General features: G+C 44.0%; 1 protein-coding gene across 1 annotated transcript; it reads right to left on the bottom strand.

Moving 5' to 3' along the window:
- Nucleotides 1-1,975: 1,975 nt before the first annotated feature.
- Nucleotides 1,976-10,574, bottom strand: LOC135390663 (ankyrin repeat domain-containing protein 13C-like). The gene is made up of 13 exons (XM_064620466.1): nt 10,457-10,574; nt 9,644-9,685; nt 9,385-9,489; nt 9,156-9,287; nt 9,007-9,073; nt 8,127-8,271; nt 7,938-8,069; nt 7,464-7,531; nt 7,063-7,156; nt 6,327-6,479; nt 5,302-5,330; nt 5,107-5,207; nt 1,976-5,017 (listed from the first exon to the last, which is right to left on the bottom strand). The coding sequence occupies exons 1-13, from the start codon at nt 10,566-10,568 to the stop codon at nt 4,884-4,886; spliced, it is 1,314 nt and encodes a 437-aa protein (XP_064476536.1). The 5' UTR covers nt 10,569-10,574; the 3' UTR covers nt 1,976-4,883.
- Between the last annotated feature and the right edge of the window lie 3,889 nt (nt 10,575-14,463).

Below are 14,463 nucleotides of genomic sequence, written 5' to 3'. Positions count from 1 at the left end.
ATGGAGTTACGAGGACTGGGACGAGGTAAGCGACGTATGCACCCTCGAGATCCAATATAGCGCTTTCTTTCCATGCTCTCGTGTAATATTTAGAGCCTTACAGGGAATGGAATCATCAAAATAAAAACAAACAAAGAAAAGTCACTCAAATGTCATCGCACAACAGGAACAGCCATTACCCGAATTCAATACCGGACGATAAATTCGTCTCCGTTTCCGGTAATGGAGGACCGTGGTATGCGTTTCCGTTATCGTTACCATATCCAATTTCGGTAATTTACCGTTTCTGTTTCCGTTACCATTACCGTTACCCTTCCCTGGTCAGAACAGCAGAAAAATCCGACACCGAACGCGACCGAAAACGGAGCGCCCGGTGCGCCTGAGTAGTACCATACTTCCGGTACATCTCAGCGTACCGCGCACGGTATTCCGTTTACACTAACTGGGTGGGTGCTCTTCTTCTACAGTAGTATGGCGCCTGGGTTGACGCTTCGTTGGTGGCCGTTCTCAATAAAAACGCTTTGAAAGGAAAAATGCAAGTACTCCTTTCCCTGTGGTTGCTTCGTACCGCTCCCGGTACAGGTACGCAGCTTTGCATCTATGCAATATGTAACAAAACAATAGAGCTTGTGTTACGCAGAGTTTGCAAAGGCGAACGCACTCTGCCAAGTGAAAGTTTGCACAAAAAACGCTTCCCTGGTTACGCCAGATAAATGTAATAAGAAGAAATAAAACGGTTATTCGCATCGATGTGAACCTGCACCCCAAGTTTCGCAGCAATCAAAGGGGGGGAGGGTAAAACTGCGTTTTTTTTTTTCTCGCAATAGAGCACGAAGAACAATTATAATTTTTCCCTGAATGCATGTAGTAAATTGCGTGCATGATGCAATCTATCCAAATGTCAAAATCCACTCAAGGAAAAAATTGCGTACTGTTTGCAAAAGAATTCTGATGATCGTGTACCAATGCGCTACAGAAGACAAAGAAGTTCGGCAACACTGTGCGTCACATGGAGCGAGCCGTTTTCAAAAGGCTTCTTCTTCTTCATTACGTCACGCAGTAGGAGGCACTGTTGGTCCCAGATCAGTCGTATTCAAAGACTGCTACTTTTTTCTTTCGCGAGAGAAAGTTACGTTCATTAGCGTTATATTGTAGATCAGTGCGCGATGTCGGCACAGCGTACACAGCGGAAGAATATTTTATTTACACACTTTTGACAGAGGTCAAGCTCTGTTCGAAATGTCGGCGGCTCCCGATATGAGGCTTCCGCTTCGATCCACCTTTTTAAGAGGTACTTTACGCGATAATAGGCAACTATTCTAGTGTTGCCCGCATATAACGATGCTCCGATATAACGATTGTATCGTACGTTCTCTTAAAGGAGCAATGAGGTGGCATTTCACGTGGTTCGAAACCCTGTCTCATCTGTCGAGCATACCATGAAGAATTACCGTGCAAAATATTTTCGCTGTGCGGTGTGTTATTTATAACTGCGCAACCGAATTTACAAAAACAGCCTGAGAAAGCTGACGGCCGACACGATCCTCGCGTGACGTCGATAAAATCCCCGTGTCTTTCTTCTCAGCTCACGGTCCACGTCACGAGGGGGAATACTCTACGTCACGACGTTCCCTTCGTTCTCTGACGCGCTCTCTCCACGAGCGGAGGATTTTTGAAAAGTGTGTGCGCGCGCGCGTTCTGCAGTTCGCCTGCGCCCATCGTTCTCTCGCGGAAGCGAATTTTATTCGTTGCAGAACACGTCGGGGGGAGATCACCTCAGTGCTCCTCTAATATCGTTATAACCAGCATCAACTGCAATACCACCACAAAAAAAGAACACACTAAAAGAACAAAACATGCTTCACACAGCCGTATTCTTTTTTTTTTTTTTTCATTTCATGATTTCTTATCAAGCAACAGGCGCGGGGATTTAGATACTAAGCTCCAGTTGCATTTATTCATTCTGAACAAAATATGACATTTATGTACACATCCTGCAAGCAAGGGTGACTGAGGATGTGATGGTACAGTTTATTGCAGTCATAGGATGTACTTTTTTTTCTTTTTATTAACACTCATTTCGCGCGTTTCTTAACTATCAACCACAGGCTAAACGTTCTGCTTCACATAACCCTACGTTATTATACATTCCTTCGACAAGCGTGGCCAGGGGATCACACTTCTCTGGGTGGATATATATAAATACCGCGGTGCTTACATAATTTCCGACGTACCGGCTGAATATACACTGCTCAATGCCCTACGGCGCACACTCTGTGGTGTGCATAGGGTGAACGCTAGGGTACTTGCACGAAGGGCACATTGATGTGCGCTGTTGTTTTGCGAGGGGTAAAAATAAATATTGGAAAGTGTTCAAAACTATATACGTATTCTAGATTCGACTAGGGCATCAAAAGAAATCTGTTTCCGCAGTCAGCTTCCTGAACTGCGGCTGTTGTTGAGCTTCGACGCGTACGCTTTGCGGACGCGTCACTTTCTGTATCAAAGTTAGTATAGTTCTCGTAGTGATATCTACGTGGCAGTAGTTGAGAGCGCTCCAATACAAAACCACCGTTTTCTTTTGTGTGTGTGTGTGTGTGTTGCAACGCATGGTGCATGATAACGTGGGAAGCTTGCGAAAAATACTGGAAGCAACGACGACAAGAAAAAATAGTTATAACGAGCACATCAAACAGAAGGCGTACTCGTGGGAAGAAAACGGAAGGTGGAACAGGAAGTGGAACAGAAAGTAGAACAGGAGATGGAACAGGAGATGGAACAGGGGGTGGAACAGGTGGGAACAGGAAGTGGAACAGGAAGTGGAACAGGAAGTGGAACAGGAAGTGGAACAGGAGATGGAACAGGGGGTGGAACAGGGGGTGGAACAGGTGGGAACAGGAAGTGGAACAGGAGGTGGAACAGGAGATGGAACAGGAGATGGAACAGGGGGTGGAACAGGGGGTGGAACAGGGGGTGGAACAGGTGGGAACAGGAAGTGGAACAGGTGGGAACAGGAAGTGGAACAGGAGATGGAACAGCGGGTGGAACAGGTGGGAACAGGTGGGGAACAGGAAGTGGAACAGACAGCTGCCTTGCTGCAGCACAAATACTGCTTGTATACAGAAAGTACAATGATGAGAAAAAATAGGATACTACAGTCAAACTCCTTTACAACGAAACTCAGGGGACAGCAAAAAAAATTCGCAGTAAAGGTATTTTTGTTAAAAAGGATGTCCATTATTGGACCTATAGGGCTCCAACGGGACCGCAAAAAAATTTGCTGTAGTGGTATTTTCGTTAAAAAGGTGTTCGCTATAAAGGAGTTTGACTGTATATATCTGCTGAAATAATGCTAGACTGACAGGTAGGAAAGAAAAAGAAAACAGGTTGCTTTAAAATATTGGGGTTTCCACAGATAAAATGTACAGTTCTTTCTCTGTCTGCTAACAATGTTTTGTAACCTTGCGGTGGTCAAACATGACACAAAATCCAGTTCGCACTAACTTTAATTGGACCCGCGGCCTCGTTAAAAACGCGGCGGAGCGACTAAAATGAATTTTTAAGTTACGAGCTACAGCTCTTTCTGCGGATCACGCCGTCCACGACCAGCCTGCAGTGATACGAGCTCCTGCTACTCTAACTGTGCATATAAACAAAACGGGAGCTTAACAGATAAGAAAAAGGCAGGAAGACCTCGTGGAAGTGGTCACGGGAGTTTGTCACGGCCATCAATTTTGGAGCGTTATTGCTCGCTGAAAGAGCTGCACCTTAGAAATCAGCCACGTCCTACGCGTGCCAGGAGGTACTAACAAGAACAGAAGACGCTGCTGTTCGTCAAAAACTCGTTAACTAAGTTGCATACGGATTGGAGGAGCTGCAGCAACAACTATTTATCTCTGGAGACCCCCGTGTATACTTTCAGCAGCTCACACGTTGTCCGACCACAAAGAGCCCGTTCGGTGGCGTTCTCGCAAACAGCGCGCCCGTTCACACTGACATCAAAGAAACGTCTAAGATGTGATCTTGGAAATACTTTTTTTTTCGCTGCACATCGAGTTCATAATCACCTCTAACGAGCACACATAAAAACGGGAATCACGCGTAACACTTTCAGATGCGACGTGTGAAACGTAAAAAAAAAAAAAAGCATCGAAACCGAGAGTAACGAAAAAGGCAGAGGGGTTCGAAAGGAAGGCGAAGAAGTTGTGGAAAGGGAACTTGTGGCCTACTTTTGGCTGAAACGTGTTTTAAGTACACGATTTAATAAATTTACACGCGTTATCTTTCGTGCATCGCAGACGCGGAAGAAAACAACGCAGAACGCGTACACGACTAGCCTTGCTCATATATTAAGGCTTACCAGGTGTTCGACACACATAAATAAAGACTCAATACCGCGAGGTGCCTGCGGAAGCAGGGACGTGTTACGAAGCAGAACACACAACCGTGACAGAACAACTTTGGCACACTTGGCACAAAACTTTGCTTTTGGGGATACAAGGTGATCGATGAGGAACCAAAACTGCGAGACATTCGCTCAATTTTTTTTTCTAGCTCAAAGATCACCTCTTGGACATGCTCTCGGACCAGTGCTAACAGGGCTGGACGATCTCCTCGACCCGTCGGACGATATATATATTTACAAGTGCTCCACGGAACGACCGTCTGCCAAAAAAAAAAAAAAAAACTTCTATGTACAGGTGACGTCAGGTGTCGAACACTACCGCCAGGCTCGACGAGAAGGGGCTGCCGTACCCGAGGGCCAAGGGGATGTCGAGGACCACGACCTCCGTCGGCGGTCGCCGCCGGCGACAGCGGCGAGCCAATAGGAAGGGGCCGTGGCGGCGCTCCTCCAGTGAGACCAACAGGAGCTCGTCCAGGCATCATAAGTCCGGGAAGCGGTTGCGGTCCTCGCGGTAGTCCGGCGGGATCTCGAAGAGGGCGTCGTCGATGTTGTCCCTGAACTCGAAGTCTTGGAAGGTGATCCGCGCGGTGACGGTCGGTAAAATTGGGATGTCTGCGGAATTTTAAAACAACGCCTTCTGAGACGAGCGGTGATGCGGCGTGAAAATCCATCAATATGTATGCCTCGAGTGTGGAACGTACCTATTTTTACTGGAAATCCGGGAGGTAGTTTCATCTTTACAAACTCTCGTAGCTTGTTGAAGTGGCGGAAAGGAGCTATTCCTTCTAGAACGTTTAGTAGCCTGCGCAGACATTTGGGGAAAGCAGGCGGTTATTACGGAGCAGACGACGGCACGGGAGATTAAAAGCTGCAACTGAAACTAAACTGGCACTTACGAGTTTACTGAGAGTGGGAATTCTTGACTCTGCAAATAATGACGAGTGGAAAAATAAAAAAAATACGTTAGTGATCCACATTTGAGTTGATGGGCAATAGATAAGACTACACGTCCCTTCGATTTAGCTGTACTCTCTGCACGAGCTCTAGAAAGTTCCGCAATGATGCAGTGAGAGCGGGGTGCCTGTTTAACGGTGTATGTGCGGCTGCGGCACTAGCCCTCCGCAGTTGCTTCTAAAATGGTTGCTTCTAAAATGACACCGAACCGCTAGCTAGTTGCTTCTAAAATGACACCGAACTGCTAGTTAGTTGCTTCTAAAATGACACCGAACTGCTAGTTAGTTGCTTCTAAAATGGTTGCTTCTAAAATGACACTGAACTGCTAGTTAGTTGCTTCTAAAATGGTTGCTTCTAAAATGACACCGAACTGCTAGTTCGTTGCTTCTAAAATGACACTGAACTGTTACTTAGTTGCTTCGAAAATGACACCGAACTGCTAGTTAGTTGCTTCTAAAATGGTTGCTTCTAAAATGACACCGAACTGCTAGTTAGTTGCTTCTAAAATGTTGCTTCTAAAATGACACCAAACTCCTAGTTAGTTGCTTCTAAAATGGTCGCTTCTAAAATGACACCGAACTGCTAGTTAGTTGCTTCTAAAATGGTTGCTTCTAAAATGACACCGAACTGCTTTTTGTGCCCACGCTGTCAGTTATTGTTTCTAAGTGCTCGTCTTTCCATTAATATACCGGTCAAAAACTTTTGCAAGTCACAGTGGTGTCCGAAGTGCATTATCGTCTACTCGACACAGCTGCACTCTTGCCGCACCTCTTATCCAGCAAGTACAGGCTGGCCGTGGACACATCTAGAACTAGGCCCGTGCTTTTACGCAATGAATGGGAAAGCCACTGTTTCAACTGGTGCAGGGAGTGAAGCCAAGTTGAAGAGACCTTATGTTCGTACCTCCTTCAATCGAGTAGAGGAACACGTGCCATCACAATTAGGGCTCTGCTACAGAAAAGCTCACCATTGCAAGTGTGGCCTTGAAGACTTTGGTCGTGGTTTTGCTGATGGCTGAACGCCCTAGGAGAGGAGGGCAGCCGGCAGGGGCGGAGATATACTCCCGATATGTAACCTTCCTTGGTTGTGGGGGTAGGAGAGATCTTCGCCTCTGTGGTTGCTGAGTACGAGGACAGTAATGCAGATGGAGTTTAATAGTCTCTCGCCAAATGACGAGTGTTTGTCAAAGTCGATTCAGCCGAGCCACATGCCACCTGATTGTACTGAAAGAATACTGGTAGACATATCATGTGTGGAGCCTGAAGTTTTAGAGTTTAACCCGATCCTTCCTTGAATTTGCACCCCGAATTAAAGGTTACCTCTTTAGGGTGAAGCCCGATTTTTACCCGGCAAATTGCCCTCGCTCAGGCGTCTGTAGGAAAGCACACTAGCTTATTTCGGCAGCAAATGCAATTACACCACTGTTTGTACCAAACCAGTACAGTTAGTTTGAGCAACCGAGTCCGATTTCTCCCCGAATTTAGCATACTGGAAGTTTTTCCACCCGAATTTGCATGAATTTAGAGTGCATGTTTATTTACCCAATTCCCCCCCCCCCTCCCCCCAAATTTAGAAAAAAGAAAAATATTTCCCCAAAACTTCAGCCTCTAATCACGTGACTCAACGGCCTGACCGACCTGTGCAAGAAGACTTACAGTGGTTGCAAAATCTTTTTATAGTCAAAGCAACGAAACGTTTATTACCTCGTTATTGTCCATCGTTACTGCGCTGCCCCTGGTAAAGCTTTCGAATATAGCCTTGTTTTTATGCAGGTCCTCCTCCGTGAGATGTTCCCTCCTGAAAAAGAAGACGCGAATTCTGTGAACACGAGACACTGCACATACGAAGCTCCAACTGCTAGAACAACTTGTGTCTGTGTGGCACTGCAGGATGCACTTGCATTGCAGGGTGCACTTACAATAAAATTAACTGACTTTTTAACTTAAAAAAATAGGTGTCCTCACTAGGACCTTTGAACATTACCAAATTATGCAAAAAGATGAAGCAACTGAAGACAAATTAATTGAAACATGTTGGTTGTACCTTCAAGCACTGTAACGAGGTTATCAGCTGAAATAAAATTACAAAGAGAACTGATACCCACCTTTTTCTAGATTCAAAGGTGAGCCCGTTGATGTAATAAAAATCTGCTAGAAACTTTCCAACCGCTTCCTAGAAACAGAAGAGGAGCACGCCATGGAACTGGGAGTCAGCGACAAAATCTACGTGAATCGTAGCATCTACAACCATGACCCCAAACAGATTTATGACACTTTTTTATTTTATTATTTTATACACACTTATATATTATGACACTTATATATTATTTTTTATTGCATGGATGTGTAAAAAGGTTGTGTGCACGAAGTAAGCTTGCAGAACTGGATATCTGGTATCTCACAATCTGTTACATGGGCAAATAATTCTTTAGTCCCGTCACTCTGTTGAGTTGCCCATAGTCTAATTTATCGATAAATAAATAATCATAGTAATCAGTCATCTTTTTAATATGAAAATGTCACAATCACTTTAATGCAGAGAAAAAGGAAAGAAAAGGGAGAGAAGAAAAGTGTATTACCGTCTTGTTTTCCCGTACAAGCCACCCACTTTGTGCCCGCTGGAATGTGACAGATTTTGTAGAAATCTGAGCCGCGACGATGTCACTGCTCATGAGGATGTCGACCTCGTCTTCAATCTCTGCCTCAGTGTCCTGGACGCGTTCAAAGCGGTTCAAAGACGAATCCCCCGTCTGCAATGCTCAGCTTACCTCGTACCGGACGCTCTGGTACACCCTGAGGTTGTTGTCGAGCACCGTCAAGGACTTTGAAGGTTTGTCGTTTCCGGTGAAGAGAAACGTGATATTACCCCTTTCCCATTTCATGTCGTTGAAGTCTACGAGAGTCGTGTCTAACCTGAAGGACGTACGGTACCGTTAGTTGGGACTATAATCCGAAATAGTCCAATATAGTAGTTGTCACAACAAAATCCAAAAGAGTAAAATCCAGCAAAACCCGAAATTAGTTGACACCATAATCCCAGATCACCAGCATATCAGTTCTCACCATAATCCAAAAGTATCCAAAATGAGTTGTTATCATAATTCTCACAACACTTTTCTAACAGACTATCGCTGTAGTCATAGTTCACAACAGTTACAGTTCAGACAATACTACCTTGTTCGATGCCATTATAATGTTGCGATTTTTATGGACAATTAGCAATTTATTGCTTGCTTCTTTTTACGTTTCTCAAAATGAGCTCATTTGTGACTTATATAGGCAAAGAAAGCTAAACAAGTTTCCAGCTCAGTTGCAACAACCGAAATAAAACCACTGGATTCGAAATGTTTTTACAAAAACCTGTAAACGAAAGCAAGTGTCACATAATAGCGAAGCACAATGAATAAATACATAAATAATAAATAAACGGGAAAAAATTGTGCCATCTATACATGTGGGCAGTTTTAAGAAATGTACAGCAAACGATGAGGTGTTTTGAATATGTACCAACATCAATGTATTTGAGGTTATGTGGGCAGTTTTAAGAAATGTACGACAAACGATGAGGTGTTTTGAACATGTACCAACATCAATGTTATTGAGGTTCGGTATCAGCTCTTCTCTTGGCGTGAACTTCAAATAACGTACCTGATGTTTGAGCCCTTTTTGTGGATTTTACATATATCAGACGGTAGTATCCTCGACACTAGTGGTACTGCAACAAATAAACATTTCTATAAGTAACCCATAGCATATGTGTCTAATCAAACTACGAGTCATCCATGCTCTGGACTCACTCCAACTTTGAAAGTCCCATTTGAGTTCCATGTAGAAGTCGCCCATGAGGTTTAAGACGTGAACCAGATCCGGCCTTCGGAACTCCATGGCCTCCCGGGACTGCTGTTTTAACTTCCGCAGCAGAGATAGGACTGTTTCAAAGGAGCAAGCGAAGCAAGCGAAGCAAGCAGATTTTAAATTGCAGAAAGTGGTCACGTCGTAACGGACGGACGGACATCTAATACGTACTGGTCTGTCGGTCACCGAAGCTGATTGCCTCCGCTAGACAGCTCCATCCTTGGCTATTTTTTACTTTTACTGGTGCATTGTGTGCCAGTAACAGATGAACACATTCTAAAGAAATGAAAGAACAACGTTTTAGAGGTGCCACATTTTTCTTTTTTGTGCCCACATGCTCTGTAAAGTTTCACGTTACACAACGCGTGCGCATCTGGCAACCTGGAGCTATGACGAGAAGGAAATTGCAGAAGGCGATCGTAAGGCTCACCTTTTTGGCCCAGCATGACAGCCAAGTGAAGTGGAGTGTTTCCTGAAAATGCGATAAATTGTATGGACAGATGAGAAGTGTGCAAGCGAGCTGGTGGGCATTCGATGATGGCAATATTTCTTTGAATTTGAGGAACTAAGAAAAATACAGACGATTGTTTAGTGTCTGTTTTTCTGTATTTTTTTTCGTTCCTCAAACCCAAGTAAATGTCGCCGTCATAAATTGTCCGTTCATTTGCTCCGTTATTTTCAGTTTATAATCACCGTGTTGCTACCTTTTACATGATCGACAGCGGCGACGCGCTGCAGGGCTTCATCGCTTCAGCGCAGAAAGAAAGGGCACGACAGCTCTTTCCGTTTTGCTTGTATTTTATGTGGTATGTATGTCAGGTTGTGAACTTCAAATTTGTTTGACCGACCCGCATTCGGAAGCTACCTACTTTTATGTCGATGAGAACTCAGTTTTTACGCTTAGGATGCTTCAACATCAAAAACAAGCAGTGCAAAGCATAATATTTACTTCTGACGCGAACATAAACAAGATGGTTTGCGTGTCGGTACATAACACGAAACTGTTTTACGCAAGAACTTTCGGCTGTTGAATATACGGGGCGCATGGCTTAATATTAGTGAAAGGTCATCGCAATCAATACTGGACGTTCAAATTTTAAAAATAATCTGATCTTTTAGCATTTTTTTAGCAAAACAAGCATCTGCTTCGCGATCATCCGAGCAGAGTCACACTGCGGAGCGGGCGACATCTGCGATTAGGGATTCAATGGAATGAAAATTTAGGCTTAAATTAATATCTTACCGTGTATATCTTTCTGACTAACATCGTGGGTTCTCAGAAGAGCTGAAACACGGCGGACGTCACCACGAAAAACACACTCATGTAACGGGTATTGACTACCGTTGTCCGCCATGTTCAGATCTCGCCTGTTCACAATTCAGACGGTATCCAGCGGGATTGACGAAACCAGACACGGAAGAGGCGGAAACGAAACCGAAACCATACAATACTGTAAAAGGGTAGGCGACAGTAAACATAATCAGGAAACTAGGTTAAGTGTTTATGATGCAAGTGCGTTTTTATCAAATTTATTGGTGTGTCAAGGTGAAAATTACGAGGCAGATTAGGATTCAAGACCTTTCCGAAGCGTAACATATATGGTGTGCTTCTGAATTTCATAATCAAGCTCCACTCTTTACATTGCTATACAAGATATCCAGTCAGTACAAATTGCTGCAGTGACATTGCACCAATATTGCCATACAATATTAATGTTCTGTTGCTAATGACTGCCATCGTTATGTCACAACAAATTTATGAAAACAACATTGCAAAAATGTGACATTGCTTATGACCGCTTTCGTTACTTTGCAACAATGTTACAGAAACAACATTGCAATGGTGATACCACGTTGCTATAATGACCAGTTATTTTACATTGTAGCAACGTTACAAAAGCAACACTGGAACACTGCAGTGTTGTCTTGGTGATATATGTGCTGTATTATGTTGCACAGTATAGCTTATATCACCCGTCACTTATCAGTTTGCTTTCGAAAACGTGCTCAAACGTTGCGGCAACGTTTCGTGCACAAATGAAATGTTACCGCAATGCTTCTACCGTAAGGTATCATCTTGTTCTATATGTGACAATGAAATGAAACCTTCGATCAGTCATTTATCAGTCTGCTACTGACGGAGTGCCCAACTGTCGCGGCAACGTTTCATGCACAAATGGAATGTTACCAGAATGAATCTCGTTCAATGTTGGTGCAGCATTTCAGGTGTTGCATTTTAGAAACATTGCGATTATGCTGCCGAGGCAATATTTCACTTGGTGCAGTGAGATTGCTGATGCGACGCTATTGAAGCGATATGGTTGCAATGCTAGGGAAACGACAGACCTTCAGTGGGAACTGTAATTAAACTAAATTATAAAAAAAGTAGTTGCAGGCGATATGCCGAAAGCAAAAAGGCAATATAAGATATCTGAGAATGTTTAGTATGATCATTATGGGCAGAATTAATGCAGACTGTGAGAGACATTATATTCTGGGACAACACTGGGGACGCACTATGGGTTTTCCGCGATTCCGTGGTGCCGCGAAATTTCGCGGAATCCTTCGTTTGACATACAATTTCGCGGAATCCCTTATTTTGCTCGAAATTTCGCGGCGCTTTGCATGGAACTTCGCAGAAATCCGAATGGGTCGAAGGACGCGATTGGTGGACGGCTACGAAGACGTGCTGCGTTCCAGAAGTATTGCACGCTCATAAGCGCGTACTGCGGGCCCGCTCGCCCGAGTACATATGACCCTTCGACATACGTACCCACGTATTTTGCGGCACTCCTAGTTTAGCACTAAAACTGAGAAGAAAACAAACAATCGCGTAATTTGCGCCACCCGCGTTTTCGCGCGCGGATATTTGGCGCACGCGTCTCAGCGACCGTGGCGATTGCTTTTCGCAACTCCGTCAGTGCTAGCGAAGTTATTGCGGTGCTTTCGTTTGATTTGCGCACACTTTCCAGTGATGGTCCGCTGACGTGATGGACGATACTGTCACTCGAACTACAAAACGCGGAAAGAAACGCTAGACAAACACGCTATGACAAACCTTACTGCACAACATGATAAAGTCGGCGAACATAGTGTGCTTTCGGTTCTCAAGTGCGACTAACAGCGTCTCGACGTAATTAACCGGTATATGAGTACATATAGGGACTTTTTCGGGTTAAACCCGATTCCGCCCGGTTAAAGCGTTCGAATTCGAAGTTCGAATTTCGAAGTTCGAAGAATTCGAGTTCGAATTCGAGTTCGAAGCGCAAATGTTACAATTTACTGTTCCTGTGCTTCTTAATAGAACTGATGATGCAGGTATTGATCTAGTGTATAGTAAGAAGGGTGACCTTGTCAATTACTTTTTGTGCTTTTGAGTTGTTCTAGTTACGTTTCATGACCATTTGAGTGCAAGCTTTGTGTTTTTCAATAAGTGTTAGTATAAATGCTGTGTGTTTTGAACTTTTCTTTTTTTTACGTTTTTATTATTATTATTTGCTAGTGTAAGTTACACAGCTATCACATTAATATATGTGTTTACTAGTTGCTTTCTGCTGTTGCACTGCTGTATGGGAGGTGAGCCTCGTCAAGTCGCACCCTGCGACTTTTTGTTCATCTCCTTTTCACGCTTTTGTGAATAAAAACATTATTATTATTATTATTATTAATTGTTGGGCATAAACGAAAACGATCTGCGCGTGTTGCACCTGTGTAGTGCTACTCTGTGTCCGAAGTAACTTGGAAGTAACTCGTTCTTTTCTTTTTTTAAGTAACTCAGTAACTGCGAGTTACATTTCAGGCTGAAGAACTTCGTTATTAACGTTGTTATAACACACGGTAACTTAACTCGTAACGAGTTCTTTTTGACGGGTAACTTCTCGATCTAGAAATTCTTCCATAACGTCTACACACTAGAACATATTTTTCACATTGTTCTACACACTAATGTTAACACTAACAATGCTGACACGACGCGATACATTTTATACGCACATGTCGTATACTATATACGTCATTTGCATACTTATACAGACTCTACTGTAAACATCACGGACCATGATGCACGGCACATTTTGTACACATATCATATATACTACGTCGTTTGCATGCTTGCACACGTACTACTGTAAACACTGTAAACTGTACTGTATAAACATTACATACCATGATACTCAGTAATATGGCATAATGGACGTATTCGACAGATTTTTTTACGGGGTCAGACGCGTGTTGTCACGGGCAGATCCGTCGAGATTTCAGCCTCCGCGTCAGCTAAAAGACAGCCCTTTGACTATCCTTTCGTTTCATGGGGGAGAAGTGGAAAATTTGCCCCCGCCCCCCCCCCCCCCAAAAAAAAAAAAAAAAAAAACTGTATTCTCGAGTGTCTTCCTAACACCGAATAAAAGAACCACAGCAAATATCTTGTCCGCTTCTTGAAGCCGACTAAACTGGTTTTCACTCAGAATTGGCAATAAATCATTTTAGCAGAGGCGCCCGCCACCTGTTCACATACTTACCACCATCACACCATCATACTTTACACCATCAAAAAATGTTGTAAATGTAACGTTTGATAAATAACGTTTGATTGTTGTAAGAAGGACGATGCAAACCAACGTCACAAACGCGTGCGCGAAAATAGCAGACGACAGATTCCACAAGAGAGAAACTGATGTTCTGAGGCTGGAACAAGATAGAAGGGACAGATACAAACAAAGCCTCAAATTGCCTAAGAAATCAACGATGAAATTCACTGAAAATCCAGAAGATGTGGGTTCGGTCCCTACAGCTGGCTAACCTTCTCAGTGACTTTCATCTTTCATCGTTGATTTCTTAGGCATATTTGAGGCTTTGTTTGTATCTGTCCCTTCTATGTTGTTCCAGCCTCAGAACATCAGTTTCTCTCTTGTTCAACAGGTGCCGCTTGCGTCGATTTCCGTCGTACCGCAACTTGCGGGCACGGCTGCGGGAAGAACAGGAAATCATCAGCTCTCGAGGGCCACGCTGATTGGCTGCTACGCGCGCGGAAGTACACGGAAGGAGTAGCGTCGAGACTGGGAGGTACCCGGGTTCGAATCCCGGTGCCGGCTGTGCTGTCTGGGGTTTTTCCTGGGTTTTCCTCAGACGCTTTCAGACATATGTCGGCACATTTCCCCTAGAAGTCGGCCCAGGACGCACATTTCCCCAGGGCGTCAGTCGTAACGTTGCCCACATACGTGAGGCCGACAACGGCAAGCCCTTTCACCATCA

This window comes from Ornithodoros turicata, chromosome 4 (assembly GCF_037126465.1).
Source record: "Ornithodoros turicata isolate Travis chromosome 4, ASM3712646v1, whole genome shotgun sequence".
In the NCBI taxonomy this organism is placed as follows: Eukaryota; Metazoa; Arthropoda; class Arachnida; order Ixodida; family Argasidae; genus Ornithodoros; species Ornithodoros turicata.
Note: the sequence above shows the minus strand (reverse complement) of the source record. Positions and strands in the feature narration are given on the sequence as shown.